General features: G+C 47.1%; 1 protein-coding gene across 2 annotated transcripts in view; it reads right to left on the reverse strand.

The window, feature by feature from the left end:
- Positions 1-17,270, reverse strand: part of Tln2 (talin 2) — a 401,214-nt gene that overhangs the window by 69,896 nt on the left and 314,048 nt on the right. For both annotated transcript variants that reach the window (XM_055597884.1, XM_055597875.1), the window contains exons 35-41: positions 16,218-16,340; positions 14,957-15,100; positions 12,693-12,854; positions 6,033-6,173; positions 5,394-5,575; positions 3,545-3,677; positions 944-1,045 (exon numbers count right to left, since the gene is read on the reverse strand). In XM_055597884.1, the coding sequence (XP_055453859.1) occupies positions 944-1,045; positions 3,545-3,677; positions 5,394-5,575; positions 6,033-6,173; positions 12,693-12,854; positions 14,957-15,100; positions 16,218-16,340 (987 nt within the window). The remainder of the gene's footprint in view (positions 1-943; positions 1,046-3,544; positions 3,678-5,393; positions 5,576-6,032; positions 6,174-12,692; positions 12,855-14,956; positions 15,101-16,217; positions 16,341-17,270) is intronic.

Genomic DNA, 17,270 nt, shown 5'->3' on the forward strand with positions numbered 1-17,270 from the left:
CCAGCTGTCTGTCCAGATGTGGAGGTCCCAGCCCGAGCAAGCAAAGACCGTCCTATACACTGGCACAGGACTTATCCTGTCCCCAGGAATAACACACTGGGTTCATCACCAAAGGCAACAGGGCACTGTGGTGGTATGAATGAGAAATGGCTCTCCTAGGCTCCTATGTTTGAACACTTGATCCCCAGTTGGTGGCACTCTTTGGTAAGGTTATGGAAATGTTAGAAGATGGAGTCTTGCTAGAGGGAGAGTCACTGGGGCTGGCTTTGGGGTTTCATTGTCTGGTCCTGCTTTTCTGCTCTCTCTCTCTCTGCTCCTTAACTGCCAAGTCAACCTCCACATGCTTGCTGGCATGATGTCTTCGTTGCCAAGATGGACTCCATCCTTCTGGAACTGTAAGCCAAAAAATAAACCTTATCCTCTCAGGTTGCTTAGCATCAGAAAAGAAACAAATTCAGGGACTGATGGGTCCCTCAGGAATCAGAACTTGCAGCTAAAATGTTTACTACACTAGACTCCTACCTGTTCTCTATGTTTATTTGATTAGGAATTAACTTTACTAATGCAGATGTAAGGAGTCAAGTCAAGAGTTGTTACGTGGTGGGGGAAGTGAAACATACTGACTAAACCAGTGCCCAGAATCCTTAGAGAGGTGAACATTGTCATGAAGAATGGTATTCCCCGCCTGGAGTCCTTTGGATTTAAACCTTCCTCGATGTTATCTTCTTAAGATTTTTACATAGATTTCTTCACACACCAGGTTTCAGTTTGTTCATCGGTAAAGTGGGATTTGTGACAGCATGAGGCTCACTGTCACTTTGAGGAATACAGCATCAAAGCACAGGAAAACACTGAGCATGGGCTTTTGGGCATAATGATACCCAACCCTCTCTGCACACATCCACCATCGCTCTCTTAGCAGGATTTCCTGCTAGCACATTACCTTATGTCCCAGCTGGGCAGCTTCTCCCCGGGCTGCTGTGGCAATAGGGTCAATAAGATGCCCGATTTCCTGGACCACCGAGGTCAGCTGCTCCTGCAAGGCCTGACAGAGGAAGAACTGTCAAGGTCAATTGAGAAATAGTTCCCTACAATGCTGAGTCATTCTGAAAAGCCCTTCATGAAGGACAACAGGACCTACATGAAATCAGCATGCCTGATGTTCCCCTGATCTTCTATTCTCTGACTTGCCTTGTTCCCTTGGCTGAGATCCCTCATCCTTTCTCAGATGAGGCCAGCCTGAGGGATGTGTTTCTCACTGGCTTCATTCTCACCAGCCCTGACAACGAATGCCAGTGGTGTCTTCACGGTAGGTTATATATCCTGATTACTGGGAACAAGGAACAGCTGTACTTTCCAAGAAGGCAGACAACTTGGTCCAAATGGAGACAGCTAATTGGGGACTGAGGGAACACACAGGTCTTGGTGTTCTCAGAACTTGAAGGGGTAGGGGTGGGGGAAGGGTGATGTAAAAATGAGATCAGCTCTCAGAAGGCTTCTCTGATGGCACACTATGAGGGCACCAGACCAGATGCATGCAGAGCTTAGCCAGACTCTGCTCACTGTCCTTGGTGACTTGCAGGCAAACATTGGAAATGACACTCTTGAGGTATTTCTTTTCAGATCTCAGATTGATTAACCTCTATATTAAACCAAAGAAATGAGTTTAAGCTGTTAAGCAATACAGAAAGACAGTCAGACTATGCTGGGAGGGTGTGAGGTGGGGGATGGGGAACTCAAAGCTGAAGATTAGCTGCAAGCAGGAAAAATCCCATCCCTTTCTCAAAATCATCTTAGGAACTGTTCTGGATAGGAGAGATGTACACCTTGACCTGTCACCCAATAAAGGGACAATATCCTTCGAGCATTTGTTACTTTGCCACTGAACCACGATGCACTTGAACACGAGGGCTTCAGGCAGAGTTCACTCCAGGAGAGAAAAAGCTTATCAGGCAAGCTTAAAAACAGAACAAAAAAGAGCTAGAGAGTTGGGGCGGGCAAAGAGAGGCTCCCCCAAAGTCCAAAGGCCTTATTTAGCTAATTATTTATTATCCTCACACACCTAATAGGATTAGGGGCAAGAATGTGTTTTATGATAGGTGCTTTGTTAAATTCAGGATTGTACAATGAAGGCTCTTGGGGAGTGAAGGCAGAGGATGCAGTCTAGAAGTGATGGTGAGGAGACGCACCTCTGGGCGGTGGTCATGGGTTGGTTATTTGTTTATTTATTTATTTATTTTGAAGGGGCAGGCAGTGTCTCACTGTGTAGTGCTGGCTGTCTTCAGACTCACAGAAATCAAACTGCTTCTGCCTGTTGCCTGCTGGGATTAAAGTTGTATGAAGCTTCCAAACGTGGCTTCACCTTGGCTTTTAAACCTGGGGGCTACTTAAGGACATGGTCTGCTGACAAATCACCTCCTCAACACACACTTCATGCATGTTCAACTTTAGGAACAGGCTTAAAATTAAAATACTAATTCTAGCTTTCTGCATGGTTACAGTGCTTAGTCCTGTTTCTCATTTCCTGGAAAAGTGTGTGTGTGTGTGTGTGTGTGTGTGTGTGTGTGTGTGTGTGTCCCCGTCCGAAGCAGAACAGACAGCTCTATTAATAAAAACGAGCAATGCTTACTTCTAGCTCCACTGTTTGGAGAGCAGGGACAGAGCACATTATACTCCTTATGTGTTCTATGGAAGAAAGGTTGGAAACACCGTTCGTGCAAACCGAATGCCTCTAACTGCTGGGCGCTGTACTCTTAGTAGAGGGGTAAGTGTGGGCTACAAACTCTGCACGGGTGACAAGCAACTCAAGAGCAAGAACAGATACAGTGAGGCTAGGGAGATGCCCAGGGGCAAAGTGTACGCTATTCAAACACGAGGACCCGAGCATCGACAGTCCCAGTACTGGAGTGGGGGACGGGGTACAGACAGGTGGATCCTGAGGACTCACTGGTCAGCCAACCTAGCTCAGGGTGAGCTCCAGGTTCAGGGAGCAACCCTGGCTCAAAAACAAAAACAACAACAACAAAAAACATAGAGGAGCCATTGAGGGCCTTAGCTCTACACGTGTGAGCATACCCCCGACGCAGATGTGTGTATAACACACATACACACAGAAAAAGGATAAAGTGCCCCCAAATGATAAGATGCTAAGCTCTCCATCTCACACACATACGAGATAGAGAATAACTTAAAGCACAACTCCTTACCCCTGGATGGATTTACAGTTTAATGCTAAACTTGCCTAAAAAGTGCAAAGGAAAAAAAATGTGACCAGAGAGAAGCCTTCAAGCTTTGCATGCCCAGGCCTGCTCCACTGATGCATGCAAGTGAACACAGTAGTCCATCTTGGGACCCGACGCTGATCATCTGAACATTCTTCTTTGGTCCGTGTACTCTTTTCCCTCTCAGCACGTGTCCTACCCCCTCCCCAGACTTCCCTGTTGGTTCCACCGGAAAGGGCTGTCCATTATCACACTCCAGCATTACAGACATTTCTTCCGTTTCCTCCTGAATTTCCAAGGCAGACGCAAGAGCCCCAGCCTACCTCCACCGAGATGTCATCCCTCGTGGCCAGGCTCTGGCTGACCGCGGCCAGGGAGGCCTGCTCGATGTCCCTGATGCACCGGTTGATGCCATCAATGGAGTAGTCACACTCCCTCTGCCCAGGGGCCTTGTCCCTAGAAGGGACAGGAGAAATCAAACACAAGTTCATAAGGCTTAAATACGTCACACTGTGCTCTGTACCGGTGGGCCAGGAGACCTTCTAGATGATCACTTCATGAAGCTGAGCATCTCTGAAACTTGCTCAGCAAAACCTGGTACAGAGCCTGTGCATTTCTTAATGAACGCTTGTACCTCACATAGCTCTATTTCTAGCTGGAAGAATAAGGAATCGTCACCCTTCCTCTCAGGCTAATAATAGGTAATTGGAAAGGAAACAATTTGCACTTGGGTGCTTCTTTCACTTTAAATATTAAAGTTAAAAAAAAATGCACATGCATGCGTGCGTGCGTAGATGTTCGTATGTGTGTGTTTTCTATGTGTCTGTCTGTGCACAGGCACATGCAAACATCAACGCATGGAGATCACAAGAGGAAGACCAGTGTCCTCCTTTGTAATCCTCTGTGTTAGTCCCTTTAGACAGGGTCTTTTTCTCAACCTGGGGCCAGTATGGCGGTCAGCGAGATGCAGCCACCCTCATGCATTTGTTTCCCACAGCTCTAGGACCGCAAGCGCGTACCCAGGCCTGGCTTTTTATAGGGAGCTAGGTATTCAAACCCAGGCCCTTGCGCATCTGCAGCAAGCATCTCTCCAGCCACTGAAAATGAAAGTGTGCAAACGCGCTTCATGCTCCAGTGTACATGAGTCATAAACTCAAGAGCTGCAGAAAGAGCTGAAGTGTTCAGAGGACTTTTTCTTTGCAATACATTAAGAAAAAGTTTAATTATGGCTTTGAGCTTCAGAAGCAATTAAGAAGCAAAGTACTGGAACTAAGGAAACAAACACACTCCACGTTGTAGGATACTAATTTGGCCAACTCCGAGTGTTAGCAAGGTCAGGATACCCAGAGTTAGCGTGGGCTGCAGAAAAACCCTTTCGTCTTATTGTCAGACTAGAAGAACCTGAGCAGGAGGGCTCTCCAGGGCCCCTAAGAGTTAAGAATTCAGTGTGATGGTTGGATGGGCTGGGGCTGGAGCCTCTAGGTGACTATGCAGGACATCACCCAAGTTCCCCTACCTCAAAGTTCACAGCAGTGAAATGGAAACAATGACACCATCTACACTAAAACATGATAATCAGGAAATGTAATATAGGGAAAATATTTGAAATAACAGATGCATAGATCTGCTGTTATTGTGGCCAGGACTGTCATCATCGGTCTCAAAGAGATTAAAAAAAAAAAAAAAAAGATGATTGTAATTTTCTTAAGTCTTCTTTTCTGTTACTGTGATGAATACAAAAGCAACCTGGGGAGGAAATACCTGGTTTTATCAGGGCACAGACAGTCCATCATTAAGGGAAGCTAAAGCAGAAAGCTCAATATAGGAACTCGGTGGCAGGAACTGAAGCAGAGACCATGGAATAACGCTGCTTACTGGCTTCTCAGCTACATGTCTTACACAGCCCAGACCCACCAGCCCAGGAATGGCATAGCTGCAGAGAGCTGGGCTCTCACATCAACCATCAGTAGAGGAAAAGCCCATAGACATACACACAGGCTGCTATGATGGAGACAACTCCTCCACTGAAGGTCCCTCTTCCCAGGTGACTCCAGTTTGTGTCAAGTTGACAACCAAGATTAGCCATCACAATAATGATCAACATGGCGGGCACAGTCCCCTCCTACTCTAGTCAGGTTCAGGCTGCATGTTCTCTTTAGATGAGAAACTCACCTGATAGACGTGATGAGACTCTTAATGGAGTCAGACACAGTGTGGGAGTGTCCAGCCAACACGGACCAGGTGGGTGGATCTTTGGGGTTGATGGCCAGGGATCGTGCAGTGCGGATGAGGTATGATGAGCTCTCCAGCATGGTCTTGGCTGAGACCAAGATTGGTTCCTGTGCCTGGGAGCCCTAAGATCAACGAGATGCACAGACGGATAAGTTGGACCCTAGAAAGTCTTACTCTTTAAGCTGGTACTTCTAACCTGAAGAAGAAAGCCAGCTAGTAGAAAGGGTCCAGACTAGGGAAATGTGGGTCCAGGCTTGTTCCTTAACTAATATATATATTTTTTTCTTAAAAAGAATTTTTTAGTATGACACACTTCATGAAAGAATCAGCACAAAGATTATTCTCAATACCAAGCTTTTATTTTTTAAAAGGTAGATATTCACAGAGCCTAGTAACTGCGCACAAAGGATGGGAACATAGTAACTGTGTACATAACGCAGTACTTATTACTGCAAAATACTGTGCTTACTACAATAACATAGTCCATAGAGCACCGCCAAAAGGGCTTTTGGAGTTTTAACTACCGTGCTCATTCTTAGCCAGTGACTCTAGCGTTACAATTGCTTCGGATTCTCCTACCTCAGAGCTGATCTGAGCAGGAATGCTGACAAACTCAGGGTTTGATGCAAAAGCTGTTAGGTTCTCCACAGCTTCGATCAACGGTGTGGTAGCAATTCGACACTTGTTTCGGTTATCTTCAGAGAAATCCCCATCCAGGGCCTAATGGGAAAGAAATGGAGATTTCATCCCCCGGAGAAACAGGTATCAGTTCTAAGCCACAGCAACCTCCTCTCAGCAATGGAAGACAGTTCACTACTTCTCAACGGGCAGGAAGTAACTGGAGAGATCCCTGCTGTCCACCAGAGAGGCCACGGATGGTTCCTAATGAATAATCCAGATGTGCAGCTTACAGGACAGCGGTTTTCACTCCTTCTGGCCAGCCATCACACCTGGGGCCAGGCCACTTTCTTTTCCACTTCTGAGACGGGTTCCTCATCTCTCCTCTATTTCTGTGTGGATTCTAAATGGATTAAGCCCATTCCCCCCCAAATGACAAAGATCCTTCACATGGAGTGATTCTTCTGACAGCCTGCCTTTCCTTGTTCCCTCTGCCTCTTTCTCCCTCCATTTTTTTAATTTGGATATGAAAACCAGAGTCCATTCTTGAGCTAAATCTCTAATCCTTCATACTTGCAACTTTCCTAAGTTCTACATCTAAGAATATCCCTGCACTACCAACATCTTAGAATAAATACAATGGAATCCAAAGGGAAAGAACAGACTAGACTTGCCTAATCAAATGGGTAACTCCTAATACACAAACACACACACACACACACACACACACACACACACACACACACACACACCTATCTAGTTAAGGAAGTCACATGTAAAAGGGAACTGATTGCACAATTACATTCATGAATGTACAAAAACAGGATAAACTCACTGAGGTATCAGAAGTTGGGTGACATTCTAGAGGAGTGTATTTAGTATATTTGTTTGAGATAATTCACTGAGCTCTTGACATGACATATTTTCCCTCTATAGATTTTATGCTTCATCTTTCTTTAACTAGCAGCAGACAATACAAAAGGATTGACTGAATGATCAGTCATGTTGCTGACTAATGGCCAGCTTGGTGAGAATCTAGGATGCGGCCTGGGATCCATGTCAATCTTGTCTCACAAGGGGTTAATCTTTGAGGTCGAGACTTTCCAAAAAGACCTCTTCAGAAACAAAACAAGCCTATGAAACATGGCAGGTGCCTGTCTTCTAGCAGAGGACTAGAAGGCGAAGCCAGTTACTACACTTGCAGAAGAATGCAACTTTCCTTGTTAAATGAGCAACTAAACGTTTAATTTAATCCTTATGAGCAATACATAAGAGCCTATTTAGACAATTAGTGAACAAGCCAACCAGAGGCACTGCATTATCTGACCAGCTGGGTCTGAGGTGGGCTTGATCTGTTTCTCAATAAGGCAAGAGGCGGCAGGCAAGGCAGGTCTGAAGGCCACTTTTAAATAACAATGACATTCCAGCCAGGCCTTGGCAACTTGGGATAATAATTACATAGATACAATGCTAATAATTTCAGAGGAATTTCCATGAGTCTGCTCACTTACCAGCCTCCTAGTGTCTGGCTTGCCTTGGCTCCCACCCAGCCCTCACCCAACAGACCCTGATCCCACTCTGACCTCTTAGATTCGGCCTTCCATCTAGGCCCACTCGAGGCCTTAACCAATGTCTGCTACTTCTCAATCACACACATAACCCCACCCCTAACTGTTCTCCTGTACTCACTAAATGTTGAATTTACAATACAGAAAAGGACTGCCTTAGAGCGCTGACCTCCTTGCGGTTGGGTGCTACCAAGCCTCACCGAAAGCTCGGGATACCAGTGGGAGGCATGGTGGGTACCACCTGGCAGGAGCCTGAGACAAATGGTCCCAGCATAAGAAAATGAGTGAAGCAGAAGGATGTCATGGTGAACTTTGGAGTCCAAGGAGCTTGGGCCCCAGCTACTCAAGTTGCATTGCCTGGACACTAAACTGACATCGTTCCCTTTCTTCCTCTCCTTTTTCCAAACTCAGACCCGCTCCTTTCTACCTCCTTCTCTGTCAGGATGAAAAACATCTGACTTGGTCACCAACTTGGTCATTTGAACTTTCACAACCCGGATAGATGACTCCTGACTCCCCAAGGTAAATCTCAAGGACTAGTTCTCAGTGGTACAGCCTTAAAACATGGACCAGTAGATGCCAAAAGGATTTTTTTCCTTTTGCTCAGCACAGATCCTAAAAACCACATCTACAGAGCCCATAGGACAGGGCTGAGTAACAGGGCCTACAGCAAAACCCTCTATCATCCACCTGTTCTGGCTTTCAAAGGGCAAAAGTCATTTCCTCCAAAGGATGCGTTTGGCATTAGAAAGGGCGACCTGCAAAGCTATTATTTCACTTCCAAATTTTGCTTCCGCTGGGTATGACTGAGCCAACCCGGTAAAACGGACGCTCAAGTCAGCTCCACAGAGAGATGCTGAGCAGCCACAAATGCTTCCTTGTGCCCGTTTCAGATCACAGAATGTCTCCCTCACCACCGAGGGGGTAAATTCACATAGTCGCACATTCAAACCCATGGGAACAAGAGCACTCCAAACCCCCACGCCTGATTCTCCTAGTGTCTTCAGTCTAATCTTATAGGCACGTGGGGAACACATTCATGGGCTCAAGGGATCACTGAATACCCTTTAGTTTTCCCAATAAAATCAGCACCTAGAAAAGCGGCACAATTTACTCAGGTCACCTGCTACTTGCTGTCATGTCTCAAAGCATTACCCAAGATGTCATGTCTCAAAGCATCACCCAAGATGCCAACTCTCTTCTTTCTTACAGACCCTAGACACCAACAAAGGCAGGCAAGGCTTAAGCTGTCCCAGAGTGCTCCCCATTTTAATCTGAAGAATTCCAAACATAAGGATGACCAAGAAAACATACTTGAGAGCCAAGTCAAATTCAATTAGAGGGAGCTGGCTCGGTTGTCTGCGGCGCTCACTGGAAATGCCTAATTGCAAGGATCTGAGCGCTCACTCTGTGGTGACCAGCAAGGCCAAACTTCAACTTCTCAGCAAAACAAAGCCTGGGATTGCATAATTTCCACTTGGCACTCAAACCTGAGTGGCTGCACATTTAAAATAAAATTCCATTCCACACATCTGAGTCAAGGCTAGGTAATGAGCGCAATGGAGAGAGAAAACAGGCAAGAGTGTGTTTGTGGACCAGGGGAAGAGACTCAGTCAGTGCCTTTGTAACTCACCCAGCATTGAGAGCCGTCCCTGGTAGGAGACAGTTTGAAATGGATTCTTGCTGGGCTAGGCTTGGAGAGTTTAAAGAATGCCATCAGGAGAGATCTAAGGCCCCGGTGGCATGCTGTTTTCTCCCTCCTTCGTGACTGCAAGGGTGCGGCAGCTAGGTTTTTATCAGGGCACAGCCTCACGGTGCAAAATAAACACATACTAAGGAGCATAAGACAGCTAAAAAGGCAGCCGTGACACTGCTCTCTGAACTCTTCAGGAAGTGAAGGATCCATTTGGCTTTCTCATACACAGGATACTTAACCATTAATTTCAAATAGGAAATCCATTTAGTACAGTGCAGGGGCCACCAAGGAAGTGATCTATACCATTTTCTTGTTAGTGAGTGAAAGGCAACACTCAAGGGCTGGCCAGAAAACCCTGCTACACAGTGGGAACTGAAAACTCTGGGCAAATTTTGACAAGCTGGGGCAACACGTTCATTTCTGTTCCCCTTATACTGACACTATTTTGCATTCATGCTCAGAGGAGACAGGTTTTATGTGCTCTACATTACAATCATCCTGCTCTCCTCCTCTGTTGCTTTCCACAGGCCTACCTTTTGGACCATCACACGAGCTCATTTGCTGCCGGGAATTACAGAGGGGTTGACACTGTGAGGAGAATGTGAAAGAAGATTTGATCTTAACAGACAGATGGGAATCTAAAGCCAACCAAGGAGGCTGCAGGAGGGGGAGGCTACAGGAGAGAGAGGCTGCAGGATTTTTCTAAGGTCTGCCCTCCTCTGTGCTGCTTTATGGTGATCAGAAAAATGACTGACTTCTGAGAAAAGTTAATTATGCAGCAAGCAACAATGACATCATAGCTTTTAACTATATTGTCCTTGCCACCCTCAACCCCCAGACTGACACTCATGCTCTCTAAACACAGCCAGGGGTTTTTCCTTAGGCAGGAGGGATGAGTTCATACCTTGTGCTCCAAAGAGCCCAACAGCATGCCAGGACTGAGAGTGGGCTCTGGGGCTTGGCTTGAATTCTCAGCTGTCATTTACCGGCTGCTTTACCTGTGCAGTTACTTAACCTTTGTATCCCAGTTTGCCATCAGTGAAATGGGCATGATAAATGTAGCACAGCTGTGTGCACGAAACGAATGATATATGCAGAACATAAAATATGTACTTACAAACAAAAGCTTGTCATTTGCTAATATGAACTATGACGGAAAGGGTAGATGAGCTGCCGCAAGGATCCTAGGGCACCAGGACACTGGATTTAATTTGTTTATTCATTTTCCATCTAGTTTCTTGATGCCTCTGAGCACACAGGGCTTCTGTTTGTTTTGAAAATGACTCTCTGTTGAAACAGCTATGGGACTGCTGACTCAGCGAGCCGGCCCGGCTCTCACCAGCCAGCTTCCAGCTGCTGCAGGCTGGATGCTCTTTCCTTTGGTCTCTGCAAGGCTCACTCACTCCGTGACTGACTTCTGCATGGGGTTGTACAGAGAGTTTTTTTTTTTTCCTTGCAATAAATAAATAAATTTCAAGGTGCAGTAAGGTTGGGGACCCTTCTACTGAAGTCAGACGGGGGTGTTGTTCAGTGCTAGATCAAGTACCTAGTGTCAGGTCCCAAAGAAACCTGGGACAAATGGCTAACTGTGGTGCCCCATTAGCATACACACACAGGCCTCAGGCTCACTCAGACCTGCAGCACCTTTCAGCTCTTCTCGCCACGCTCTCTACCTAAACCTCTCAGGCCCAGGGGCTTTGCTTCCCTCTCACAGCTTTTTTTCCCCCTATATAACCCTGTCAATTTGGCCACGCCTTCTCTTGGTTCTTGGTTCCTCTCCTGGTCCTCTTGCCCTCTCTTTTCTCTCTCCTTATCTCGCTTTTTTCTTCAAAAAAGGGTTTCTCTATGTAGCCTTGGCTGTCCTGGACCTGCAGACCAAGCTGGTCTTGAACTCACAGAGATCCACCTTACTGCGTGCCTGAGTGCTGGGATTACAGGCGTGCTCCACTGTGCCCAGCTTTCTCTCCTCTTCTTTCTCTCCTCCTATGGCCCAATTTAATCTGGACCCTTCCAGATGCCTCTGGCTGTGCTCTCTCTCATATCTACAAATAAACCTTCTCAACCGTACCTTGGAGTGGTCATGTCCTCATTTCATTTTCCTAGCATGCACAAAACCACTGGTTTCATTCTTAGCCCCATGCAAAAGCATAAACAAACAATCAATACTCCCTTTCCCCTCAGCTCTGCAAGGTTCACAGAGGACTGGCACCATGCCTCCCGTAACAATGCTCCTTTGACGGCTGGGAGTGGGGGCTGAGATGACACTGGGCTGTGTGCCTGTGGTTTGCTGTCCAGGTTTTGGCTGTTTTCCCGCAAGGTCAGCTGCCTGGTATGTGCAAAGCCCGAGCTTAGACCACCCACCCGCTACAGAGACCACTGCCTGGCCGATTCAGTTTCCTCACTGCAAAGGGATCTTGCCTCCCTCGACACCTCCTCTACCCATGGACTTTAACACTATGGTGACTGACTTTTTTTTTTTTTTAAGAAAGAATGCTCTATCTTTAAAGAGTTGATGCCCCAAGGAGAGAAAAAGTCAAAACATTTCTAAACAGTGTGGAGATGATGGTGGAGATTTAAGTGACCATGTAAGTGTGTGCACGTTAGCGTGTGTCAGCGTGTGTGCTCATGCGCTGCAGTGCACGTGTGGAGGGCAGGGGACAATGGTAGGTGTGGGTCCTCTCCTCTAAGTTGTTTCTTGAGACAGAATCTCTTCTGTTGTTTGCCAGGATGTACACCACCATGAGCTGCCCCAGGAGTTTCCAAGGAATCCTTCTGCCTCTGCTACCCGCCTTGCTGTACGAGTGCTGGGAATCTCCATGTGCACTAAAGTGTCAGACTTTTACAAGGGTTGTGAAGATTTGAACTCGGGTCTTCACGTTTACCCTTTGGGCCATCTCTGCAGCTCCAGGTTTTTGAAAATGCAGTGTTTTGTAATTTCCCATTTCCTTTCTCCTCCATATTCTCTCTTGGTTCTAACGTCTCCAGCAACAATGGCACAACCCTCCACCCGGACCGCTCCAAACAGCACCAAGGAAACACAGTATAAGACTATGCAGGCTGTACCCACACACAGCACTAAGACAGGACCCTAATCTCCCCTCCAGCCCAATTTCAGGCCCTAGGCTCCTACCTGCAGAACTGGGAGCGGCTCCCTTGTCACCGCCATGGAGATTAGTGGAGGTGTAGCTAGTGGGCTTTCCTGCTGACCATCTCCTGATTAGTAAGCAAAAGGGCCTCTCCCCAGACACGACTCACGGTCTGTATCTTACCACTCATATACCTGAAGAGACAGAGCTTCAGCCACTCCTCGCTCAGCTCTGGACAGGGACCAACAAGACCTGCCCTACAGCGACCTACCTTGATGGTCTTGACCAGGTTGGCGGTGCTGTTGGCGACCTCCTTGGCTGACTGGACAAAGTGCCTCTTGGCCACAGGGTTGGCTGTCTTGGATGAGGCGATGCGGCAGGCATTGCACAAGGCTGAGGTATGCTTGGCAACGATAGTGGCGGCTGACAGAACCTATAAAGCAGGGAGCTAGGTTAGGGGTGGGCCCCGCACGCTTCAGCGTGGGGGAACCTGGGTTTCTCTGCAGCTCACACATCCAGAATCTTGGCAATCTCATCTGTCTAGCTCTGCCCCAAGGAAGGAAAGAGCAAGAAACGTGAAGCAAGAGAGGATGAAAATAGAAATGGGAAGGAGGTGCTGTGGCAGGGGGGTGTGGGGCCCCACTCTTAAAGGGGATAGGGTCAGCTAGTCTCTGAAACCCCCAGAGTCCAGGCCCCCGGCTAAAGCCTAAGGCACCGGATTTAAAATTTTCCCGTAGGCACATGAAAATGAGTAGAGAAACAAGGAATTAATTTAAGTAATATAGTTTATTTAACTCAATGTATCCAAAATAGTTCCTTATAGCAATATGGTATTGAAAGTTTTTGTTCATGCCAAGTCTGTGAAATTCAGTATGCATCAGATTCTCATAGGCCATGGCTATTGAACTAGTTATTTCTTCTAGCGATTAACAGCTACATTTTGCTAGTGGCCAGCTCCGTGGAATAGGTTTAGACGGGTACGATAAGCGGCTAGATGCACCACTCCCTCCTCCCCCTAGGGGGAGCTGTAGGCGGTGACTAGCAGTCTGTAGACCATCTTTCAACTCCATCCCCATCCTCAACTCAGGTACTCTCTTGAAGCTGTAGACTTCCCTTTGTGGAGGCTAGACAGGCTCAGGTGCATTTGAGTATACACTCTGGTCTGCCGCAGATCCAGATAGCCCTGGTACTGTCTTCTTGGATTTCTGTGCTGCCCTGAGAACGCTGGCTGAAGTTCACAGTGGACATGCCACTCACAAGGCTGCCTCCAGTACCCCAGAGCAGCCACTGGTCTTTCTTTTCAGTCTAGACTGCTTTCCTCTGTAACCAGGTCCCCACGACACCAGAAGCAGCAAGGCATGTGATTACACAACATCTGCTCCTCAAATGTCCTTTCTGTGTTTTAGATCCTGACTTCAACTCTGAGGCTTGACTCAGTGCCGCCATCTCTGAAGTGACCTGAGAAAACTACTCACACTTACTCTAATGCATCCCTGTCCTGGATGGTTTTTACTGTTAACTTGTCACAACCTAGGGTCATCTGGGAAAAGGGAACCTCAACTGAAAAACTCCCTCAACCAGACTGGACTGTACTGGACTGAGAGATTGTCTTGATAACTGGTGTGTGAGGGCCCAGCCACCTGTGGGCGGCATTATCTATGGGCTGTATGAGAAAGCAAGTTGAGTAGGAGGCAGTGAGCGAGCCAGTAAACAGCATTTTTCTATAGTTCCGTGAGTTCCTGCCCTGATACTCCTTCTGTGATAGACTGCGACCTGGAAATGGAAGCTGAAATAAACCCTTTCTATCCCCAAGTTGTTTCTCCTTAGAGTGTTTTATCACAGCAACAGAAACTAGAACAACACTCTGTCTTGTCATCATATCTTAACCAAACTGCTCAATGGAGTAAGAACCAAAGGGGCAAAAGGTCAAGCCTCACTTACGGTGAACTGTCAATAAACAGCCATGAAGCTCCTCATGAATTATGTTGGTTGTTTCGCTCTGTGGATTCCCAGGAACTACACATGAGCATTCGCACATCCCTGCCTTTACCACGTTTGCAGTACTTTCCTGCTCATTGTGATGCCTCGTTGGTTTGGCAACCTGACCCAACCCTGAATCACCTGGGGAAGGAGAGTCTTAATGGGCATGCCGGTGGGGGACAGTCTTGAAAGTGGGAAGCACCATTCCCTGTGGGCTGTACTGAATGAGGGCAGAGAAAGCAAGCCGAGCACAGGCATGCATGTTCTCTCCTTGCTCTGGAGTGTGGGTACGATGTCTAACTAGACGCTTGATGTTTTTGCCTTGATTTCCCCTGGATGATGGACTATAACTTGGAACTGTTAGCTAAATAGCTCTTTTCCCCCCTAAGTTGCTTTTGTCAGGGTGCTTCATCACAGCAACAGACATGACCGCACTGGTGCAGTCATCTGGGTTTGCAAGCCCTGAAAGCACAGGATTCGCTGCTCATTCCCATCTCCCATAATCTACCCAGAGAAGCCGAAGAGATCACATGCCCCACCCCCCTCCTTGGTTACCTGTGATGGGCTGCTGCCTGGGTCCACCAAGTTCTGGCATGCCATCTGGATCGCCTGGTTAGCCCTGGCAAACTGGATGGGGTCCACCAGGCCTTGGTGGCCTGCCTGGCTGTTTGGATCGGAGATGCCAACAAGGTATGCAGCCTGTAAAATGATGAGCAGAACCACACCTCAGGCACCATGCTCCCCCGTGAGCCCATGGGAGACAATGGTCCACAGTGTACGGGCAGCTGGCAGGCTCAGGTGCTCCTTAGGGCAAGCTACCCAAAGTAAGCTCATCCCTCTCGCCAATGAGGCCATGGTGACAGACAGGCCTATGCCAGCTTGACATACCATCAGGAGTTTGCTGCAGGCATTAGGGAACAAAGCTTCCTTGTTCTTAAGAGAAAACCTTTCGGCCACTCCTCTGTGGGGCATGGACACAGATGTATGTAGCCTGTACTTGCTGGCTATGTGGCCACGAGGGTGCCTGCTTTTAGCGTGAAGCTGACTTTGGCCTGAAGTCAGAAGAGGCTGGAGAGAGCTGGTGCAGACTGATACAGGGAGCTTCTGAGTCAGTCCATCCTAGATCCTTTGCTGCCCAAAGGTTTCCTAACCCAGAGGGTCCTTGTCTAGGTAACTATTTCCAACAGCAATTAGAACCTTAGCTTAGGCAAATGAGTAAGAAGAATAGGATATAACTAACAGATGAGCTCCTGTGGTTGAGGGGAAGGGTGAAGGTTAGAAGTCTTCTCTTCCAACTAGGGACGTTTATCTTTGAGTAGGTAAAATCTCCCAAGTTCAAGGTTAACCACCAATGACAAACCCTTCAATCTAAATGCTGTCATCTTTGATGTGTTTGTTACATGAGCCCAGTCATGACTGGAAAGGGACACAGGTGAGCCAAAGGAAGCTAATAAACAATATCACAGCTCTCATGGTAGGGCCTCTTCTCTTCTTCTTCCTTTAATTCTAAGAAATATGGCTAATGTTCAATTCTAAAGACTCAGAGCGTTCTAATCACTTAGCACTTACTCTTCTTTAGGGAACAATTTACCCAGGGCACTGGCTTTAAAAATCTGCTTCTGACCTCTGTGTGCTGGGTCTGCAGTATTCTCGGAGTCTCACTGTCTTGTATGCTCCTCCCACCCAGAAGCCATCAGCTTTCCCAAGGTTCCCGTATCAGTGCTCGGAGGGGCTGGAGCAGGTCTCCCTCAGGGGGCTGCACTATGTCCTAGGGCACGAGCTGGAAAGAAGGGGTGTACAGGGGACTGGTTCTCACCTGGGCTGCTGCCTCTGTCAGTCCACACAGAGCCTTGGATGCAATCCCCACACATTCTCCGAAGGCAGGGAGGTCCCCAGTCTTGGCATTCTGTGAAATCCCAGCCATTGACTCGCCTAGAACCTGCAAAACAGCAACCAGTCAGTGAATTTTTATTCCAAACGAGGGCTGCAGGAGGTTACCCTGTGGCTTTAATACTCAAGGCGACTTAATTTAAAACATCTGTCATCTTTGCCTTTACTGTACCCAAGAGAGATTCAAGAGAATTACACCCTCTTTGTTTGATGAAGATAAATAAATAATAAAAGCATAAACATTGCATCCAAAGGTTATCAGTATCTCTAGGAGGTACAGTCAACACACATGGCCCTGTCTGAGAATGATTTACTTCCAAGAGCATAAAATCTACACAGAATGTAGAAGGCATACTATTCCTTATATGATTAATTTGTCAATTGAAAATTTACATAGAACTGTGTTAAAGATATTTCCTAAATATTTTAAGCATTTTGACTTGTTTTGAAAAGCACTGGTGCAGTCTTTCTTTGCTCTCAAAATAACAACTGTTAAGGACTGTCACAGTCAGTGTATAACCGAGGGAAGTCAAATGTCTTCTAAAGATCATACAGAAGCTCACATGGGCAGAGCAGGGCATCTATCCCAAATCCAGTGATCTGTCCTGTCTTGGGCTTTGGCATGTGCCATGGACTGTGTGCTCTCCAGGGCCACAGATGATGGAGCAGAAAATGTTCACCCTTGGGTGAGAGAGGACTCTGTCAAGTCTTGAATGTGTTACAGAGTTCTTCCCGAGACAATAAGCCATTTTGGAGAGGACTAAATTACCGGAATTTCTTACACATGAAATACTCATGCTTACAAAAAAAAAGTGTAAAGCAAAGCAGTACCAGTTCACCCTCTCCCCTAAGCCCTTTGGAAGGGAGCCTTCCTGGGCCAGTAGAGTGCTAGCCTAGCATGTATGAGGCTCTGGGTTCAACGGCCCAGCTGCTGTGGTGCACGCCTGCAATTCTAGCACTTAGGAGGTGAGGACAGGAA

Source organism: Psammomys obesus, unplaced genomic scaffold, assembly GCF_907164565.1.
Source record: "Psammomys obesus unplaced genomic scaffold, mPsaObe1.curated_primary_1811, whole genome shotgun sequence".
In the NCBI taxonomy this organism is placed as follows: domain Eukaryota; kingdom Metazoa; phylum Chordata; class Mammalia; order Rodentia; family Muridae; genus Psammomys; species Psammomys obesus.